Raw genomic sequence first — 17,832 nt, 5'->3', positions numbered from 1 at the left:
ATTTTAGGCTAAACGGTTTCTATGGTTTTTTTTTTTTTGGTAAATGAAGGTTTCTATGGTTAAGAGCATGGTTCCTCGTGTCGGCGATAGACATTTCGACGTGTCGCTGGGGGCGACACAACACCCCCCAGCGACACGACTTATACACTAAGTCAACGAAATATCGCCCTGTGTCGGCGATATATCGCCGACAAGGACCCCGTGTCCGTCGGCAACAATATGTGAAGCATGAGCCATACTCAACATAATTGTATAATAAATTGTAAACTTTAGTACATCTCTTTACTACTTGTGTATTTGTGTTCTCTTTGCATATTTACATTAGTTTATTCCAAACTTCCGGTTTTGCTCGCATATAGTTGGACATGTGCCAATTATAAACTTTAGGTTAGGTAATGTTTTAGGTCAAAATAACACTCCCAATGTGTTTATTGGCCTCAAGTTTCAGGTAAAAAATGACTTGAAATACCCTTCGAAATAGGGGTTCAATTTTTCATCGAACCCTTGCCAAAAGTCAGGCGACTTTTGGTGACATGTCGCCAGGGTCCGACACAGCAACACGAGTCGACATGTCGAACCTTGGTTGAGAGCACAAAAAGGAATTTTCAATGCTAAACTCGTTCCTTCCAAATCTTTGAAGAAAATGATGAACTAAAAAAAAATCATTGTAGTTCATAGATGTAAATTATAATCATAGTTCATTGTGTCGGCGACATATCGCCGACACAGGGCGATAAAACACTCGCCATGTCGCGGGGGCGACACGACTCCCCAGCGACACGACATTTACCAAATGTCGGCGACATATCGCCCGTGTCGGCGATATGTCGCCGAAAGTCGATATATCGTCGAAAAGTCTGGGCGATATGTCTATACATTCGCCTTATATAACGGCCTTTCGTTTGTTTTTCGCCGATTTTTCGTTCGCTTTTTTGCCAAAGTGATGTAGGGCCTCTAAAACCTATCAGAGCCGCCCCTGCCCACCTCACTATTGGGCCGCCTCCCGGTCCCTCGCCCGCTCACTCGGGGAGCGGGACCCCTTTTCCTACAAAGGCAACAATATGTGAAGCATGAGCCATACTCAACATAGTTGTATAATGAATTGTAAACTTTAGTACATCTCTTTACTACTTGTGTATTTGTGTTCTCTTTGCATATTTACATTAGTTTATATGAATTTTCCAAACTTCCAGTTTTGCCCGCATATAGTTGGACATGTGCCAATTATAAACTTTAGGTTAGGTGATGTTTTAGGTCAAAATAACACCCCAAATGTGTTTATTGGCCTCAAATTAGGTTACACGTCAAATTTCATGTCAAAATGACCCCAAATACCCTTCGAAACAGGGGTTCGATTTTTCATCGAACCCTTACCAAAAGTCGAGCGACTTTTGGCGACATGTCGCCCGTGTCGCCATTAAACTTCGATTCGGGCATAGCGGGCACGGCGACACGAGTCGACATGTCGAACCTTGATTATAATTCGAATTTGTAAACAGGAAATAACTTTTTCTTTGTTTTTTTTCCTTTAGGGTTTGGAATTTCCCCCTTTTTAGCATTTTTTTTCTTCAAATCCTTGGTTTTGACATTTAATAAGTGAAACAAAATCCCTATTTTGCATGTTGGAATTTTTTTCTCTCCCTTCTGTTGTTTTTCTTTTGGACCTTTGTTAGAATTGAAATTCTAATCTTTAGTTTCTTTTGCATTTTTAAATGGATTAGAACTGATATAATAGGAACAAAAACTACGTAAACAATCTATTCGTTTTCTCAAGATTTTTGTCAAAACAATGCTCAAATTTTTGTTTATGGTAATTTTCATCTGGACCCCATGAGGTTTGATTTAGGTCACTTTTAGTCTAGTTTAAGTTTTCTTTTGCATATAGCTACCCTGTAGTTTCAAGAAATTATTAAATAAGGACAAGTTTAACAGAAACTGTTAGTTTAATAATTTTTGTGACAAAAATACCCTTTTTTTTTTTTTAATTTGTTTTTTTTAATAAGGTTATTTCTTTTATTCAAAGAATAAATGTAAAAATCTAAAAGAATCTCTTAACCACGAGGTGAGACTCTCTAGTATTTCCTCACCGTTCTCTCCATCGTCTTCGGCCAAGAACTTGGTAACCGCTTAGCCCTTGTTGCTGCAGCTGACTTCGAAGGCTTCGAAGACGAAGCAGGAAGAAGAGCCTCTTGATTCCACCCGAAGTACCGATCTATCCTTTCGGTCTTTGGTCCCTTCTTCCATCACCCAATTCGATTTCGAAACTCATCACGGCCTGCCAGAGCCGGCCACTTCAGCTCTGTCGCCACCTTCTAAGCCGGTACTTGCATTGGAAAATCGATCCCTACAGTTTTTACCAACTATGATTTTCTTATCAATTAAAAGTTGCTCACGGAAGGGCTTTCTATCTCAGGTTACTTGTTTCAGATTTATGAACGAGTTACAAGTAATTTATGACTCTCTTTTTTTCTGTTTACTTGAACCTGGAGATCTATTCTAGATAAACTTGATTTGGGTGTCTATTAACTGGTGCATTTAGTTGGAGAACAATTATAGGAGCAGAGGTGTTGGCACTAACGGGATCGCCGGAGATGGAATTGAACATGGTGGTTTTGAGATCGTGAGAAGGAGATAAGCGGAGAGAGTTAGAATGTGAGAGACGGTCTGAGTGTGACGGAGAAATGGGTGGATATCATTGAAGTAAACAAAACCAAATTCCAAATTCTAAATTCTCAAAGAGATAAATAGCAATAGTGGCATTATCTGATTATATGAAACAATTCGAAACTCAAAGCAATGAATCGGATTTGATCTTTAGAATATGCATTTACTTTAATTGGATTTGTGTTCACTGCAATGGTGTGGGCTCTAGTGACGATCACTCAGAGCATCATGTTTTAGAACAAATTGTTGGAAATAAATCAGGCGAAATTGTTTTCCAAATCCCAAAGAGATAGAACATGTTTCAGATCAAAATGAAAGAGTGGTTTTCAAATCCTAGTGATGATCACTCAGAGCATCTCGTCTCAAAACAAGTTGCGACATAGGAACAAAAGAAGAGGTTTTCTCATGTCTTAAGGCGAGCTAGGGTTCCTCTTCCTCCCTATTTCAAATCCTTTATTCAAAGTCTATGAGTATGCGAATCATTTTTCTAGTTTGGTCCCTTCTTCCAACCCAGATGTAAGCGAACTTGTGTTTCTTGTGGTGGGAATTCTTCAGCTGGCAACTTGGAGAAGACCCATGTGTTCCACTTCCACCCCTGCTTCGACAAATACATCAGAAGCCCAAGACGACATTAATGGCGTTCTTCTGTTCGCCTCTGGCTGCAAGCTGAACGAGCTGCTTGCTGGTGAGAGACTTCCAAAATGTAGTTCTCGTCCAGAAGCTGCTTACCCAGATGAAGGGAGAGAGAAGAGGGTCTCTTGGAGCTGAGTTGATGTATTTATCAGTGGTTTTCCACCAAGTGAGAACAGAGGGTTGTTGGGTTTGGGTTTTTCAATGGGTTGGGGTGATGGAAGAGATGAAATCAGCGATTATGGCGCGTTGAGAAGGCTTGAACTTTCCGTACCAAATGAGGTTAACAGAGATTTGGCCGAAAAGGAGAGAGTCATTGTGGTGTTGAAGTAGGGGCTGCTCCAGCACCAACTTGGTGAGTTTTCTCCTGGCTGAGCAGTTGCCGAGTTCTTGGCCGATGATGGAGAAGATGGAGAGCACGACGAGGAAATACCAGAGGGTCTCACGTGTTAAGAGAATATTTTCACCATAAAAAATGAGATTTTTACATTTATTATTTGAATAAAAAAAATAAACTTATTAAAAATAAAAAAAATCAAAAAAGAAAAGAGAGAGGGTATGTTCGTCACAAAATTTATTAAACTAACAGTTTCTGTTAAGCTTGTCCTTATTTAATCATTTCTTGAAACCACAGGGGAGCCATATGCAAAAGAAAACTTAAACTAGACTAAAAATGACGTGGACCAAACCTCAGGGGGTCCAGATGAAAATTACCCTTTTGTTTATTTTTCTTTCAGTTGAATGTAAACCACCTCAAACTAAAACCACTAATGTTTCAACCAACATGAGTACATGTTTGAGAGATAGCTCTTCTTTTTCTCTCCCTCCTCTTGTTGTTTTCCCTCTCCTTCCATGTCAGTAATCTCCCATCCCTATTTTCTAAATCTACTCCTAATCTCCTTTCTCTCTGGTGTGTTTTAGATTTGTCACCAACTAATCATTTTTCTTTCACAACTAATGAAAATCTTAAAGAAAAGAAAGTAGATTGGGACATCTCTAGCAGCTTCTACGGTTCTTTTTATGCGAGTTGTGTTAGATTCACACAACTCGTCTTTGGTGTCATCGGGTTGTTTGGGCCTCACTAGGTGAATCTAATTATTTTAAGAGAAGAGTTTTGTAAATTTCAGAATTTCTTTAACTGACATAGTATAATTGCAAAGGTGCCCTTCTTTTTCAATCATTTGGTGAAACAATGACACATGTCACATTACTATGCTTGTGTGAGAGATACCCGCACAGGCATGAACAAAATCCACCTATACTAGTGTTTCTTTTTTCAAAAATTACAAGTTACCCACTATTACTTTTTTATTAACTTTGAAATTGAAATGACCATTTTGTCCATGAGGTGAAGAGAAACATAAGTTTTATTTATTTGAGAAAATTTAGCTTAATTTTTCAAATTTACCAAAAAAAAAAAAAAATCCTTGTTCACTCAATCCACCTAAGCGAGGGATTCTGCTCTTAGTACCCCATTTACGGGCAACCTCTCAATTCCAATTGGCTGTGTGATTTTCTTTCAAATTCCATATGGGTTTGAAGTGGTCTTTAGAATCGGCAACACTGTGAATGTCTTCATGTTGAGCTGGACCGATTTGATGCTCAAGTGCAACATTAGCAGCTTCTTGGTCATGTGGTATTAAAGCGGCATCATTAGAAGCGATTTGAAAATCAACTAATTAAGTTGCAGGATTTTCTTGACTTTTAGTTTCAGTTGAGGGCTGAACTTGAGGCTGGATCTGAATGTCTGAAATGATAGGAACATCAGGAATGACAAGAATTTCAGGAATAATAGAAACATTAGGAATAAGGGGAACATCAGCGACATTAGGAATGTTAGCAACATCAGAAACATTTTATGGGACATTGTTAGGAGCAAGGGGTAAGTAATCCTTCACGACTTTCTTCATCAAACAATTGATTAGCTATTTGTTCAATCACTTCACCTGCAGCATAAGCAGCGATTTCTTCAGCCACTTTCCTAATCTAATCAATTAGAATAGCTGAAGGATTCTCACCTCTTACTTCCTGATCTGGATTTATTTTTGAAAAAGTGTGGTCTTCTCCAATGACCTCATCAAAAGGGGTAAATCCAGACACATTAGCATCTGACATAAATTCTAAGGAACAGACGGTTGGAACTTCATTTCCACTGGACGAAGGATGAACCAGGGAAGGTAGAGTGGAGACTTCATGTTCGGAGGGCTGGACAGGCTCGACTGCCCCTCTCTATTCCTCTTCTCCCCACCATTCTCCTTCAAAGGAGATGAAGTTTGCACCTTCTTACTCTTCTCCAGAGAAGTTAATTCTTGACCAGAGGAAGGTCCCATGGTCCGAAGTCTTCTCTTTGAAGTCCTCGTCAACCTTTACTCTTGTGATTTCAATCTCATCATCATCACCATCTTTTCTCACAACTTCAAGATTCTTCTCTTTATTGATCTCATCATTAGTTTCTTTCTCTCTTTCAACAAATTTTCTTTTCTTGCCCTTGGTCTTCTTTCTTTTCTCTTTGAGATAATCATGCTCTTTACCAGAGCCATCATTGTCTTCATCAAATTTTCTGTCTCCAACATCTAAACCCTTCTTTAATGAAGGTTGGCTGAGACTTTAGGAAGGATTCTTTTCTCTCTTTCTCTTATCAGATGCAATTTCGGTTTCTCTCTCAACATGAACCTCTTGTTGAATGTTAGCAATGCTGGGGGCTTTCCGAATTCCAACCCCTAGATAAAGTGTGAGAGTCAATTTGAAAGGCTCATGAAAAAATAAAAGAGGAAAAAACAAAGGAAACGTACCTGGCAGGAGGCCATAGCGGGCTATTCCGTCATCAGTCTTGAATTCATTAACATCAATTTGAATGCTGTAGGAAAATAAATCTCATGTTTTCTGGTCATATTCATCAAGAGGACACCTCTGGTTAAAGGGAGCCAAAGATTTAATGGAATGGAAACCCCATCGGAGCGATAATTTGGGAAGCTGATGGCACGAAAGAAATATTTTCTCTCCAACTCTTGTTATCATGTGGGATGGACGACTTAGCAAAGATAGAATGATCATCTAGTTTGGCACTGATGCTGTCATCAGTCTTGAATTCATTAACATCAATTTGAATGCTAGAGGGAAATGAAATCCTGTTTCTTGATCATATTCATCAAGAGGAGGCCTCTGGTTAAAGGGAGCGTATGGTTTAATGGAATGGAAACCCCATCGGGAGCGATAATTTGGAAGCGGATGGCACAAAAGAAGTATTTTCTCTACAACCCTTGTTATCATGTGGGATGGAAGAGTCAACAAAGGTAGAACGATCATCCTGTTCAGCACTAATGTTGGTTCACCTTGAAAAATGTACAAAACCACACTCGCTTCCATCCTTTAAAGTGTAATAATTCATGAAGAGGTTGAAGGAAGGACTGCGTCCCATTTTCTGAACAAATGCCCATAAACAATTAACAAGGCTCCAACTGTTTGGGGTCAGTTGGCAAGGACAAATTTTATAGTAGTCAGGAAGAGATTGAGCTCAGGGATTCAGAGGAATCCTAAACCCAGCTTCTAGAGACTTGATATAGATAGCAATAACTCCAGGAGCAATAAGGTGGGACAATCGGAAGGTTCAGGAGCCCAAGCCTTGAATTCTAAAGGGAAGCGGTAATCTTGGAGATAGGAGGATAACTTGGCCTTTTTAATCTTGGCAAGGTACCACTCGGGCCCAACTATTTCCGGATTCTTTTTCTCTTTCTTAGTATCAACAACTTTGTAAGGAACCATTACCTCATCGTGAGCATATAGAATGGGATCCCAACCTAGATTGGGGGCTTTACCGGGATTGATGGTAGGAAGATCAATAACATGTTCTTCTGAAACAGGTTTTGAAGAGGTTTCAACCTTAGGAACAAGATTGGGATCAATGGGTTATCAGGATGATCCATAAAGAAATAAAAGAAAGAAAGATGGGAAAGGAAGGTTCGTAAAAATGTTTCATAGAATAATGAAGCAAGTAACAAGCAAAAAAAAGGGGCAAAGGCAGAGTTGAGAAGAAGATGAAGAAGAAAGGATGTAATAGTGAAGGAGTAAAAGTAGGGAGTAGAACGACATGATTGGAAACTTTAAAATTTGGAGGGAAAATATACAACGATTCAAATCGACGGTTGTAACTGATCGGAATTGACGTCCGAGAAACAAAGGGCCGAATTTCTCAAATTTTGGAACAAAGCAATTGAACATGTTGAGAAAATGGATAAGTCAAGGAAAATGCATTGAAACCGTATGTCGGAAGATCAACCAAATTTGCTGAAAACAAAGGTTAACATTTATGAGGGCATGGTGAAAGGCTAACAAGATGAGGGTCTTCATCAGATGTTTGAAACAATTATGGGGGTTGAACCTTACTTTTGAAATGATTACAAAAATGGAGCATTTTCCCAAGGCAAGAAGATCTAGTTCAAGATAAATTCAAACGGCAAGCTGAAATTCTAGTTTTTAAATTTCAAACGTTGGTGAGTCCAGATTTTGCCACGTTGATAGCAAATTCCAAAATTAATATTCAAGTTGAATGGTTAACTCCAAAGGCAGAAGATAGCTTTGATGAATCCAATATTCATTGATGAACTCTCTAGCTCAGAGAAGAATTTGACGATACCTGATGAACTCCAATGATCAAATGATGAGCTTAGGACTCCTGATGAGCTCTATAAATCAAAAGATCAATTCAAGATTCCTGATGAACTCAATTGATCAAAGGATGAGCTTAGAGTTTCTGATGAACTTTTTCAAAATGAACTCAGCGTTTGAATAAATTCTCTTGACTGGAGATGAGCTCAAATACTAAAGAATTCTCACAGGGAAGATCAGATGAAGAAATAAAGTTAAAGTGATCATACCCTAACCAGAGTTTCAATTCTATTTCAACCTGGTCAGTAGGCTTGTGGGCTTGTGTTGTGGATAAATTACCCAGAACCCAGTTTGCGTTGAGTCGACCGGCACTAACAAGTGGTCTAAATTAGACACGGGATCAAACTGAAAGCCACACAAGGATCTAATCCAAATCATTGATTTTACAGCACTCAATCGACGGCTCAGGCAAGATTAAGTCAGTAAAGTAAAATTATAAATAAAGTTGAAGCATAGATAGAAAGTAACACACTCTCATTCACTCAAAACACCTAGCACTTTTCTTGCTCTTTGACATTCAAATCTCCCTGAGCTCTCTTGAGCTCTACAACGCTAATCCTTTTTCGCTTACTGACTTGACTGTCGGAGACGGAGCGCCGATCCAACTGATCTGCTCCGTTTCTAACTGTTCTTCGTCAATCTTGCACATGAGAGTGGATCCAATATTAGATCGAACCATATCTGGGTGTGATTTGCGGTTTACAATCCTGACAAATTCTGCACCAACACACGCCACCAAGTCATGTTAAGAAATAGGTCAATCAAGATTCGAGGTTGAGTAGTACTTAATCATCGAAGGATCAAATTCCACTGTAAATCACTTTTTAGGATCAAGCCAGCGAGTAACTCAAACACTTCCCTTGATGATGAGGTAAGGAGTTGAATAAGATGGAACTACTTGATTGGATGATTCGATCGCTTGGGTGAATGCAGAAAACTAATGTCTTTGGAACCTTCAGTTAGTAATTTGATTCACTTTAATGAACAAATATTACAGCATTCTTTCCATAGAAGTACAGAAATGCAGGAGGAAGAAATATTAAAAGTACAATGTGTAGACATTTTACATTCAAATCTTCAAATCATCTCTGATGGTATCATTCTTTCCACACAGGAATTATTCCCTGGGCTGCCAAACGCTTCTCAACCCAAAAAACTACATGTTTTCCTGTGATTTTCTTTTCATCGATCAGAAAAGGTTCAACTGTGCTTACTTCCGAACCATACGAGGACAAAGCAAATCCCTTTGGTCCTGAAAATCATTTAATAGGAATGAAAATCCAGAGACAATCATGCGCAAAAAGAAGCTTTAACATGAATGAAAATATGTTCCAATAAGCCAGAAAATTGCATTTGTTCCCTGTTGATTGCTAATAGATTCTTCCATGAAACTGATGAGGGGGCAAGATTGCTGCATGCATTTTCCCTAGAAATCCCTGATGCTCAAAATAGTGATGCAGAATGCAATTACTGGGTTTTGGTGGAAGGATCTTAAGCTAGAATTGGTTTTTTGGCTTTCTGGAAAATCTGGAATGGTGATTAATCACACCTTGGAGAAGAAAAACAAAATGGTGAAGCGTCATAGATCAACTAGTACCTGTAAGGACTCCATCTGGGAAGAAAGCCCAAAACGAGTGGGGAATTTCCTGCTTCTTGAAGGATCCTTCCAACTGTGAGCCACAATGGCAGACAAGGGTTCGTTTAGTGCATTCATTGGCAATAATCCACCTCGTTCAATGACATAGAAGCATTAATACTCAATTAACTCACCCTGTTATCAGCGAAGGATAACTCAATTTCTGATAGATCATCTTGAGCTTCAAGAATCATTCTCAATGCTGGGATCACATCCTCTTCCATCAATTCAGGTAATGGTTTGGCTGGAGCTTTTGCTGGACGCTGTGGCTTTGATGGAGCTTCTTTGGCAGACACAGCCTTTGTCTCCTTTTTCTCATTTGCTGCTGGAGCTTCTTTTGACACAGCCGTTGTCTCCTTCGTTCCAGCAGCAACTAATGGTAGTGAAAGATAAAAAGAAAATGAGTAAACAGTGGGTAGCCTTTGAATTTTCCACTCAGAAATCAAACCCAGAAACTCATACCAAGATCAGTGAACAAAGAAAATTGAAAACCATCCAGTAGAAGTAAAAAAGGATAACAGAAAACCAGAAATTTAGTACTTTGAATTACCTGTGGAAGTGGATTCTTGCAGAGCACACGACACGAGAAATCTTCTCGATACTTTAAACTTGCTGACTTCCCATCTATGGTCTCTTGCAGGCAAGACTGAGGAAAATACTGGAGAGACACCAAGTTTGATTGATTTGGTTAGAGGGCAATTCATTCTGTGGTCTCTGTAACAGTAGCAGAAGCAGAAAGTGCAATAGATGCAGATTTCACCGAAAATAGGAAGAGAAGCACCTGGGTAGAGAGAGGTATCAGTGTAATCTCATTCCTATGATGAGTGGATCAATAACCAGTGAGAAAAATTTCTGGTGGAGGTAGCTAGGTAGTTGGCAGTGAGGCAAAGGAGAGAAGGGAACGCGATGTAGAAGCATGGAAGGCTCAGAAATAAGTTGCAACCGGTAAGGAGTGGTGGGCAATGAAATGGTCTTATTCGACTGAAACGCCATCCTGTTCTCTCTCTCTCTTTTGTTTTTGGATGGCAATCCTCTTTGTGTTCTTTTGATGGTTGATATTAATACCACTCAGCTACATTTTCCTTTTCTCTAATGTTTACTTCAGTCTTTCAACGAAATAAAAAAACAGGTGGCCCAGTTTCTGCCACGCGTACATACCGTTGCCCATGCCCTCCAGGAATTTTGCATTCCAGAAAAAAAAATAAATGAAGTTTTTTTTAGTTACACAACTGTCCAATAAAATAAACAGAGGAGCAGAGGGGATTCGAATCTGCGACATGAGGTATGCCAAACCACTTGAGAGTAAGATTGGGACCACTAGATCATTAGTTGATATAATAAACATGCAACTGATACATATGGGTATGTCCTAGCTAGATCGGAAAGTCTAACTAGTTGAGGTACCTATTGTTTGGCCGCTTTTCTCTCAGGCTTCATGAGTTGTCTCCTCTGGTAGCTTCAGTTGCTCCTTGATGAACTACTTATTTATCAAAAAAAAGATGCATACGGGTATTGTTTCTCTCTATTTTTAAAGGATATATATCTAAAATGTATTGACTAGCATGATATAATTGGAGGGGTTTACCGTTAAGATTGATTTGGCAACAACTTGCCTTCTTGCAAAACGAGTTAATTTTCCAATTATCCAACTTGGCAGTCACCTTATCTATGATAAAGTTGAAGTCCTTAATTTTTTATGTAGAAGTCAAAAGGTTGTCACATGAATATTTAGAAAAACTATTCATGATAGGAATGCCAATCTTGTGAGAGAAGGATGATTTTAAATCATCAGAGACATCGTTACTATACCATAGTCTACTATTTTGAAAATTGACTTGCCTGTTCAAATAGATCAAAAAGAAAGACCAAAGTTGCCTTTATCGTTACCACATGGTCCTCCAAGGCTCCACAAAACGTGAAAACATCATCTTTCAAAAACAAGTGAGTAATCTCCGGCAGCTTGCGTGCTATCTAGATACCCTTAAAGCCCCCATCTCTCGATAAACCCCATACTAGTCGAGATAAGAATCCCGTGGCATATAAAAATAAGAGGGGCTTTGAGGGCATCCTTGGCAGATCCCTCTAGAGGGGGAAAATAATTCGAAAGGAGAGCCTTGAAGAGGTTAAGGAAAAAATAATTAAGCTTAATCTAGACCAAAGCCTAAAACTCTAAAGATATCTAAAAGAAATATTCATTATAGTCTATCATAGGCTTTGGATAAGTCTAATTAGTAGCAACAAAACCTAATTTTCCCTTCTCTTTCTCATTCAAATAATGAAAAATCTCATGGGTAATGGTAATATTGTCCACAATTTGTCTATTAGGGACGAACACACCTTGCCGAGGGGAAATACACCTACTTAACGTGGGCTTCATTCGAGAAGCCAAAAGTTGAGGCAAGAATTTTATAGAAGACATTATAAAGACTTATGGGTCTAAAATCACCTACCTGTGATGCAGAATTCCCTCTAGGTACAAAGGCAAATGATGGTGTGATTATTTCTTACAGGTAGAGTTTCTTGAGTAAAAAACACATCTGCAAAATGAATTAGATCATTTTTTAGTAGTGACCAGATTTTTTGAAAGATCGACTCAGTAATGAGCAACTTCTGGATTGGGAACTCAGGCAAGTCATCTAACCCAATCTCTAATTAGTTGGGATAAAGTGTGTACCCCCATTAACTCAAGGAGGGTTAGGGTTTTATAAAACTCAAACCCACAATGATGCTCTCCTGGCTAAACAAGCTTTGGAGACTGATTTATGAACCTTCTAGCCTTTGAGCTCAAGTCAGAAGGCAAGTCTTGAAGGGAAAAGGGAAAATATTTCCCAAATTCATCTTTCTTTGACCCTAAGGCTAAGAAAAAGCATGGTTCTAGAATCTGGAATGGTATTTCTTCCACTGCAACCAAGTTGCAACCAGTTGTTCAAAAGAGGTTGGAAGATGGGTTGGATAATTATTTGACAGACCCCTAGATATGAGGTCTTTCGGCATCTTCACTTTGTTCTTAGTTTCCCTCATTTTTGCAGCAGTTCAAAGGTGTCTAAGGTTGTTATAAACAATACCTGGGCTAAAATGGCTTTGTCACAGCTGCTCCCTATTCATTTTGCTGAAGAATTAGCTAAAACTTCTTTGCATCAGGGGCCAGTCACTTGGGAAGTGTTTTCTCCCTTCTAAACAAGGTGAACTTTTCAACAAAACTCATGGCTAAAAACCTGTGTACATTCAATGATGTTCAACCAAAGGTCAAAAATGGTGGCTGTTCTACTGGGACTCAAAAAGTATTCTTAGATATAAGGTGTTTTTCTGGAGACATAAATAATGGTGTGCCTATAGGAGAAATTCTGAATCGATGGTTGGCCTTTAATTTTAGGTGTTTGATTATTTTGTAAGGATTCTGAAGAATCAGCTATGCATTTGTTCTTTAAATGTGGCTGGATAAGAAAAGTTTGGGCTTCTGGTCTCTTAGGTGTATGGTTTGATAAGTTTGCATCTTCTTCTATCTTGTATCTGAGAGTTTTCTTGTCTGAGAAATGGAGATGGAATAAGGAGTTATCTTGGATTTTCCAAGTGATCACTTCGACTTGTTATGTTATCTGGCAAGTAAGAAATAAGATCCAACATTATACTAATCTTGGTTTTAAATAATATAGAGAGGTTCAAGAATCCACAAAATAGAATTCCAGGTTCTAATCGTGTTTTGGATTCCACAGTATCTAATAGTAAAAGAAGGAATCTTACCTGGATTCTGAACAACGAATACGCATCGAAAAAAATGGATCGAGTCCTTTGAAGGAAATGCTGCCCTACATAATTGTTGACTTTTTCTTTTTCACCCGATGATTCTAAATCACAAGGAAAGATAACATGAATCCACGACCCAAGTATCATTGTGGATTAATGGTCCAACAAAGGGATTGACCAAAGGGAGTTCACACAGAGTTGTTTTTTCTCCTTGTGTTTCAAGAGAGCAAATGAAATTCTCACATGCAAAGAGCTGTCAATGAGAGAGAGACGCGGTGGTTACCTATTTGTACTCTTGTAACAACCCACTAATTAATTTACATAGTTACCCTCAAATCATTGGTTTTGGTTTCTTAGGTTGTTAATCTATAGATCCAATGTGGAAAGATCCAGGGTTCACTTGTTTCAAATTTGGAACCCTAGATTGTTAACTAGTAAATATATGGATGGATGATTTGGCTTTTTTTTTTTTTTTTTTTTTTTGGTTTCATGAATTTTTATTCAACCATCATTGGGGAATAACTCATTAGGATTGTCTAATGTGCATTAGATCTATTAGTGCATGAAAGAAATTGATTTTTAAAAATATTTTGAAGTCTTTCATGTGGATTTTAATTATGTGTTGAATGATGAAATTTGAGAATCTAGTCCTATGGGGACTCCATTTTTATAAAGACGGAATGAATGATTTCTATCCAGATAGCACGCCATTTGTGATGAAGCACCATCTGAGCCCAGATGGAGCACCCTGTAAGCAGGTGTGCATCATAAAGCCTTAGACGAACTGATTTATTTGAGGAGGTAGAGCACCGTCTAGGTGATAGTGCATCGTCTAAATCCAAACAATGCTCCCTATAACTAGGTGTGCATCACCGAGAGTCAAACGGAATTCTCCATTTGGCTATCAAATGCCAGAGAATTTGAGAGATGTCTAGATGATTGAAGCTTGACAGTCTTAGTGACTTTTGGGCACCGGGAAGCCTAATAGGCCGAGTGGGAGTTATTAGGGTAGAAGCATTCTTTGTGAGCCACCTAATAGTATATGCATGAATCTGTCGTATATTTGGGTCTTTTAATTGTGAAATCATGATTCTAGTGCAAAATGAAACTAGTATAGAAAACCTATGTAGGATTTTCATGGGAATTTGATTGAGTGTTTTGGCATTTATTTTCATTCAAATGCTTATTTTGTAGGTTAATTATGCTAATGTGATTTATTGTCTCTTGTCTTTTATGCTAGAACTCATTCTTTTTTACTTGTCTCTAGTTGATATGCTTACTACAAAGAGTATTGTCGTTGATCTCACTAAAAGAGATATGCTTAATGAGAGGAATTATGACCTCTAGCACTATAAGGTGCAATATCTTCTAGAAGAGCAAGAAATGCTAGAAACCATAAAAACAACATGCCCCCACTTAAGGAAGGTACCTTTGCATGGTATCATAGAGACCTTTAGGCCTACAATTGTTGCAAAAAGAAGGACCTAGTAGCTCATATCACACTACTAAGCTCCATGAGGGGTGACATGATGCTTCGGTTTGAGAAACATCGTATTTCAATTTCCCTTTGAGAGACCATTAAATTCCATGGAGGGACTTTCATCACAAGAGGGCACCAACTATGACTCATTTTTTAAGGTTAAAAGCTATGTGAGGGTCACACCATGAAGTAGCATATAATCACAATGTCTAACATGATAAGTAAGTTGAGTGCATGTGGGCGCCAAAAGACCAATGAAGAGCAAGTCTCAGTGGTCATTGCCTAAGTCTTGAGTGTTGGGTTGTGGGCAACTACGGTCCCTTTATCGCCTTTCTCGGTCTTCGTCACACCTATTTGGGTTTGAGATTGTTTCCACAACACTCAAACGAAGGATTCCAAAAGGTGAAAGGCTACGGAAGATTCAAGGAGAGTCAAGAAGAGATATACAAGTAAAGGGCGATCACAACAAAACCGGGGGGTTTTTTTCCCCCCCCCCCCGCGATTGTATTCATAACATGCTTTAATTATTATAGAAATAATATAGATCCTGGTGGATCGGTGGATCCAGATTATTGAGAGCATATGAAGGTCTTATTGACTCATGCAGATGATATCAAGACATTTGACCAAGTTGCCAAGCACCTTAACTAGAGAAGGATCGCATGTTATTTGATGCCCCTCACACTAAGGTATTTGCTGTTGAAGCTAGCACTAGCAAGGTTGAGGGTTTTAAGTGCAAGAACAAAATGCTCAACGGTCCAAAGCAAGGCAACAAGGGTGGAAATGGAAACAAGGTTGGCCACAAACATTCTAGGGGGACCATAAGAGGCAAAAAGAAATCACCTGTGATTTGCTATAATTGTTGGAAGCCTTGTCACTTTGCTCATGATTGCATTGAGCAGAAGGTATACATTTTGTGTTATCCCTCATCTTATTATATTACACGCACTTTGATGGTTGTTGAATGAACTCATTTGTGAATTGTTGATTCAGGTGCAACCAAGCACATAGCAAGGGAATGTTCGAGCTTTGTGGAATATCACCAATTTCTAAGAGGAAGCAAAAGAATAAGCATGGGGAACAACACTGGTATGGAGGTCATTGGCGTTCGCACATGCAAATTAGTTTTGTGGGGGTGGTCGAACATTGTTGCTCCATGTTGTGTTGTATGCTCCAAATATATGGCACAATCTTGTTTTAGTTATTATGCTTCTTAGACATGGTCTTAGGATTGTTTTTTAGAACAATTTCATGGTCTTGTATCTAGGTGATACTACTTATGGTAGTGGTTTTCTCTAGAACGGTTTTATTGTATTAGATACTATTGATGATTTATCTAATTCAATTAGTGATTTTGTGTACCATTTTGAATATTGACTCTGTGGCATGCTAGACTTGGGTATATTGGCCTAGTCAGATAAACAAGTTGGTATGGGAAGGCTTATTGGGCCAAGGTCCCTTATCTTAGTTGCCAACCTTTAAATCATATCTTGCTGGAAAAGCAACAAGAAAACCATTTAAAAAGGTTTGAGAGCCACTTTTCCTTTAAAACTTATCCATTATGATATTTGCGGGCCTATGATTAATGTTCATACTAGGAAGGGACAAAGTTATTTCATCACATTATAGATGACTTATACGCGTTATGATCATATTTTTCTTATTTCTCACAAATCGGAATCTAGAATGCTTTGAAAAGTTCATAAGCTTGGTTGAGAATCAGCTAGATAGAATGATTAAAACTCTTAGAACGGATAAAGTTAGAGAATATCTCTCCGATATGTTCAAAGAGTTGTGTGATGAAAAAGGGATATCTAGGCAACTCACTATTCCAGGTACTTCATAGCAAAATCGAGTTGCCGGGAGGAGGAATAAAACGTTACTAGACATGGTTAGATCTATGATGACACATGTAAACTTACCAATCTCTTATTGGGGAGATGCTTTGTTGGCTATGACCTATATCCTTAATAGAGTCCCAACTAAATATGTTCCTTATATACAATATGAATTGTGGATTGAAAGAAAGGCAAATTTAAGCCACATGGGTGCATGGAGGTGCACAACATATGTTTACTCTACCTCTCAACAATATGGAAAGCTTGGACCTAAAGAGAGAAAGTGTATGTTTGTGAAATACTCTAAACACCCCAAGGGCTGTGTCTTTATTAGATTAGACGAAAATGAGAGAAAAACGAAACTTGAGTCTAGGGAAGCTACATTCTTGGAAAATGATTTTCCATCTCTTGTGGGAGCTAACAAAGAACCATTGGGATTCTTTGAATCACAAGATAGTGATCTTCTCACTCTAGGGATTCAGATTCTGGATAGCGAACCTGGGGTTCATTTAGAAGATTCTAGTGAGAGTGGAAGTGATGATGTCATAACTCCTTTAGAGGGTGAACAATCTAACATGCACTTTTGTCATAGTGAACTCAGCCTCACTCGGCCTAGTTCCTCGTCAACATTTCGACATACAGGAAGGAGCCTTCATGGCAACTCTAGAAAAAGTTGACTATAAGGCAACTGAGATGAATCCAGTTGATGAGCAAGAACCAAAGAGCATATAGGATGCTCTTGCTAGTAAGAGCTCAAAAGAATAGTTGAAAGCTATAGAGGAGGAGTTGGAGTAAATGAGAGTTAACCATGTCTATGACTTGGTTGACTTACCACTTGGCCCAAAGGCTATTGGGAACAAGTGGGTTCTCAAAATCAAAAGTAAGGTAGATGGATCAATTGAGAGATTCAAGGTTCATTTTGTAGCTAAGAGTTACACCCAAAACGAGGGTGTGGAGTATGAGGAAACTTTTTCTCTTGTGATTAGGTTTGTCTCTATCTGCCTTATATTAGCCATTATTGCTTTAATGGACTTGGAGCTTTACTAGATGGATGTAAATACTACTTTTCTTGTGGAGAACTTGAGGAAGAGATCTATATGGATTAACCTTAAGGCGTTGAAACCAAATGACTAAAGCACAAAGTGTACAGGCTCAAAATGTTCATACATGGCTTA

The 17,832-nt window shown here is 38.6% G+C and overlaps 1 protein-coding gene across 1 annotated transcript; it reads right to left on the bottom strand.

The window, feature by feature from the left end:
* Window positions 1-8,791: 8,791 nt before the first annotated feature.
* LOC148999572 (DUF2996 family protein) lies at window positions 8,792-10,603 on the bottom strand. The gene is made up of 4 exons (XM_089140148.1): window positions 10,146-10,603; window positions 9,730-9,968; window positions 9,557-9,629; window positions 8,792-9,211 (listed from the first exon to the last, which is right to left on the bottom strand). Exons 1-4 carry the CDS (start codon window positions 10,297-10,299, stop codon window positions 9,057-9,059), a joined length of 621 nt encoding a protein of 206 aa, XP_088996274.1. The 5' UTR covers window positions 10,300-10,603; the 3' UTR covers window positions 8,792-9,056.
* Window positions 10,604-17,832: the final 7,229 nt, after the last annotated feature.

This window comes from Hakea prostrata, chromosome 11, assembly GCF_041222555.1.
Source record: "Hakea prostrata isolate BN-2017 chromosome 11, UWA_Hpros_2, whole genome shotgun sequence".
NCBI lineage: Eukaryota > Viridiplantae > Streptophyta > Magnoliopsida > Proteales > Proteaceae > Hakea > Hakea prostrata.
The sequence above is the reverse complement of the archived record's forward strand: the minus strand, read 5'-3'. Positions and strand labels throughout refer to the sequence as shown.

What these genes read in the sequence shown, in the direction of transcription:
- LOC148999572 (XM_089140148.1), bottom strand. Translation starts at nt 10,299, where the DNA reads ATGAATTGCCCTCTAACCAAATCAATCAAACTTGGTGTCTCTCCAGTA. An exon ending in TATCCTTCGCTGATAACAGG is followed by an intron (nt 9,630 to 9,729) that starts GTGAGTTAATTG and finishes TGTGGCTCACAG; the next exon opens with TTGGAAGGATCCTTCAAGAA. An exon ending in CCCAGATGGAGTCCTTACAG is followed by an intron (nt 9,212 to 9,556) that starts GTACTAGTTGAT and finishes AATGATTTTCAG; the next exon opens with GACCAAAGGGATTTGCTTTG.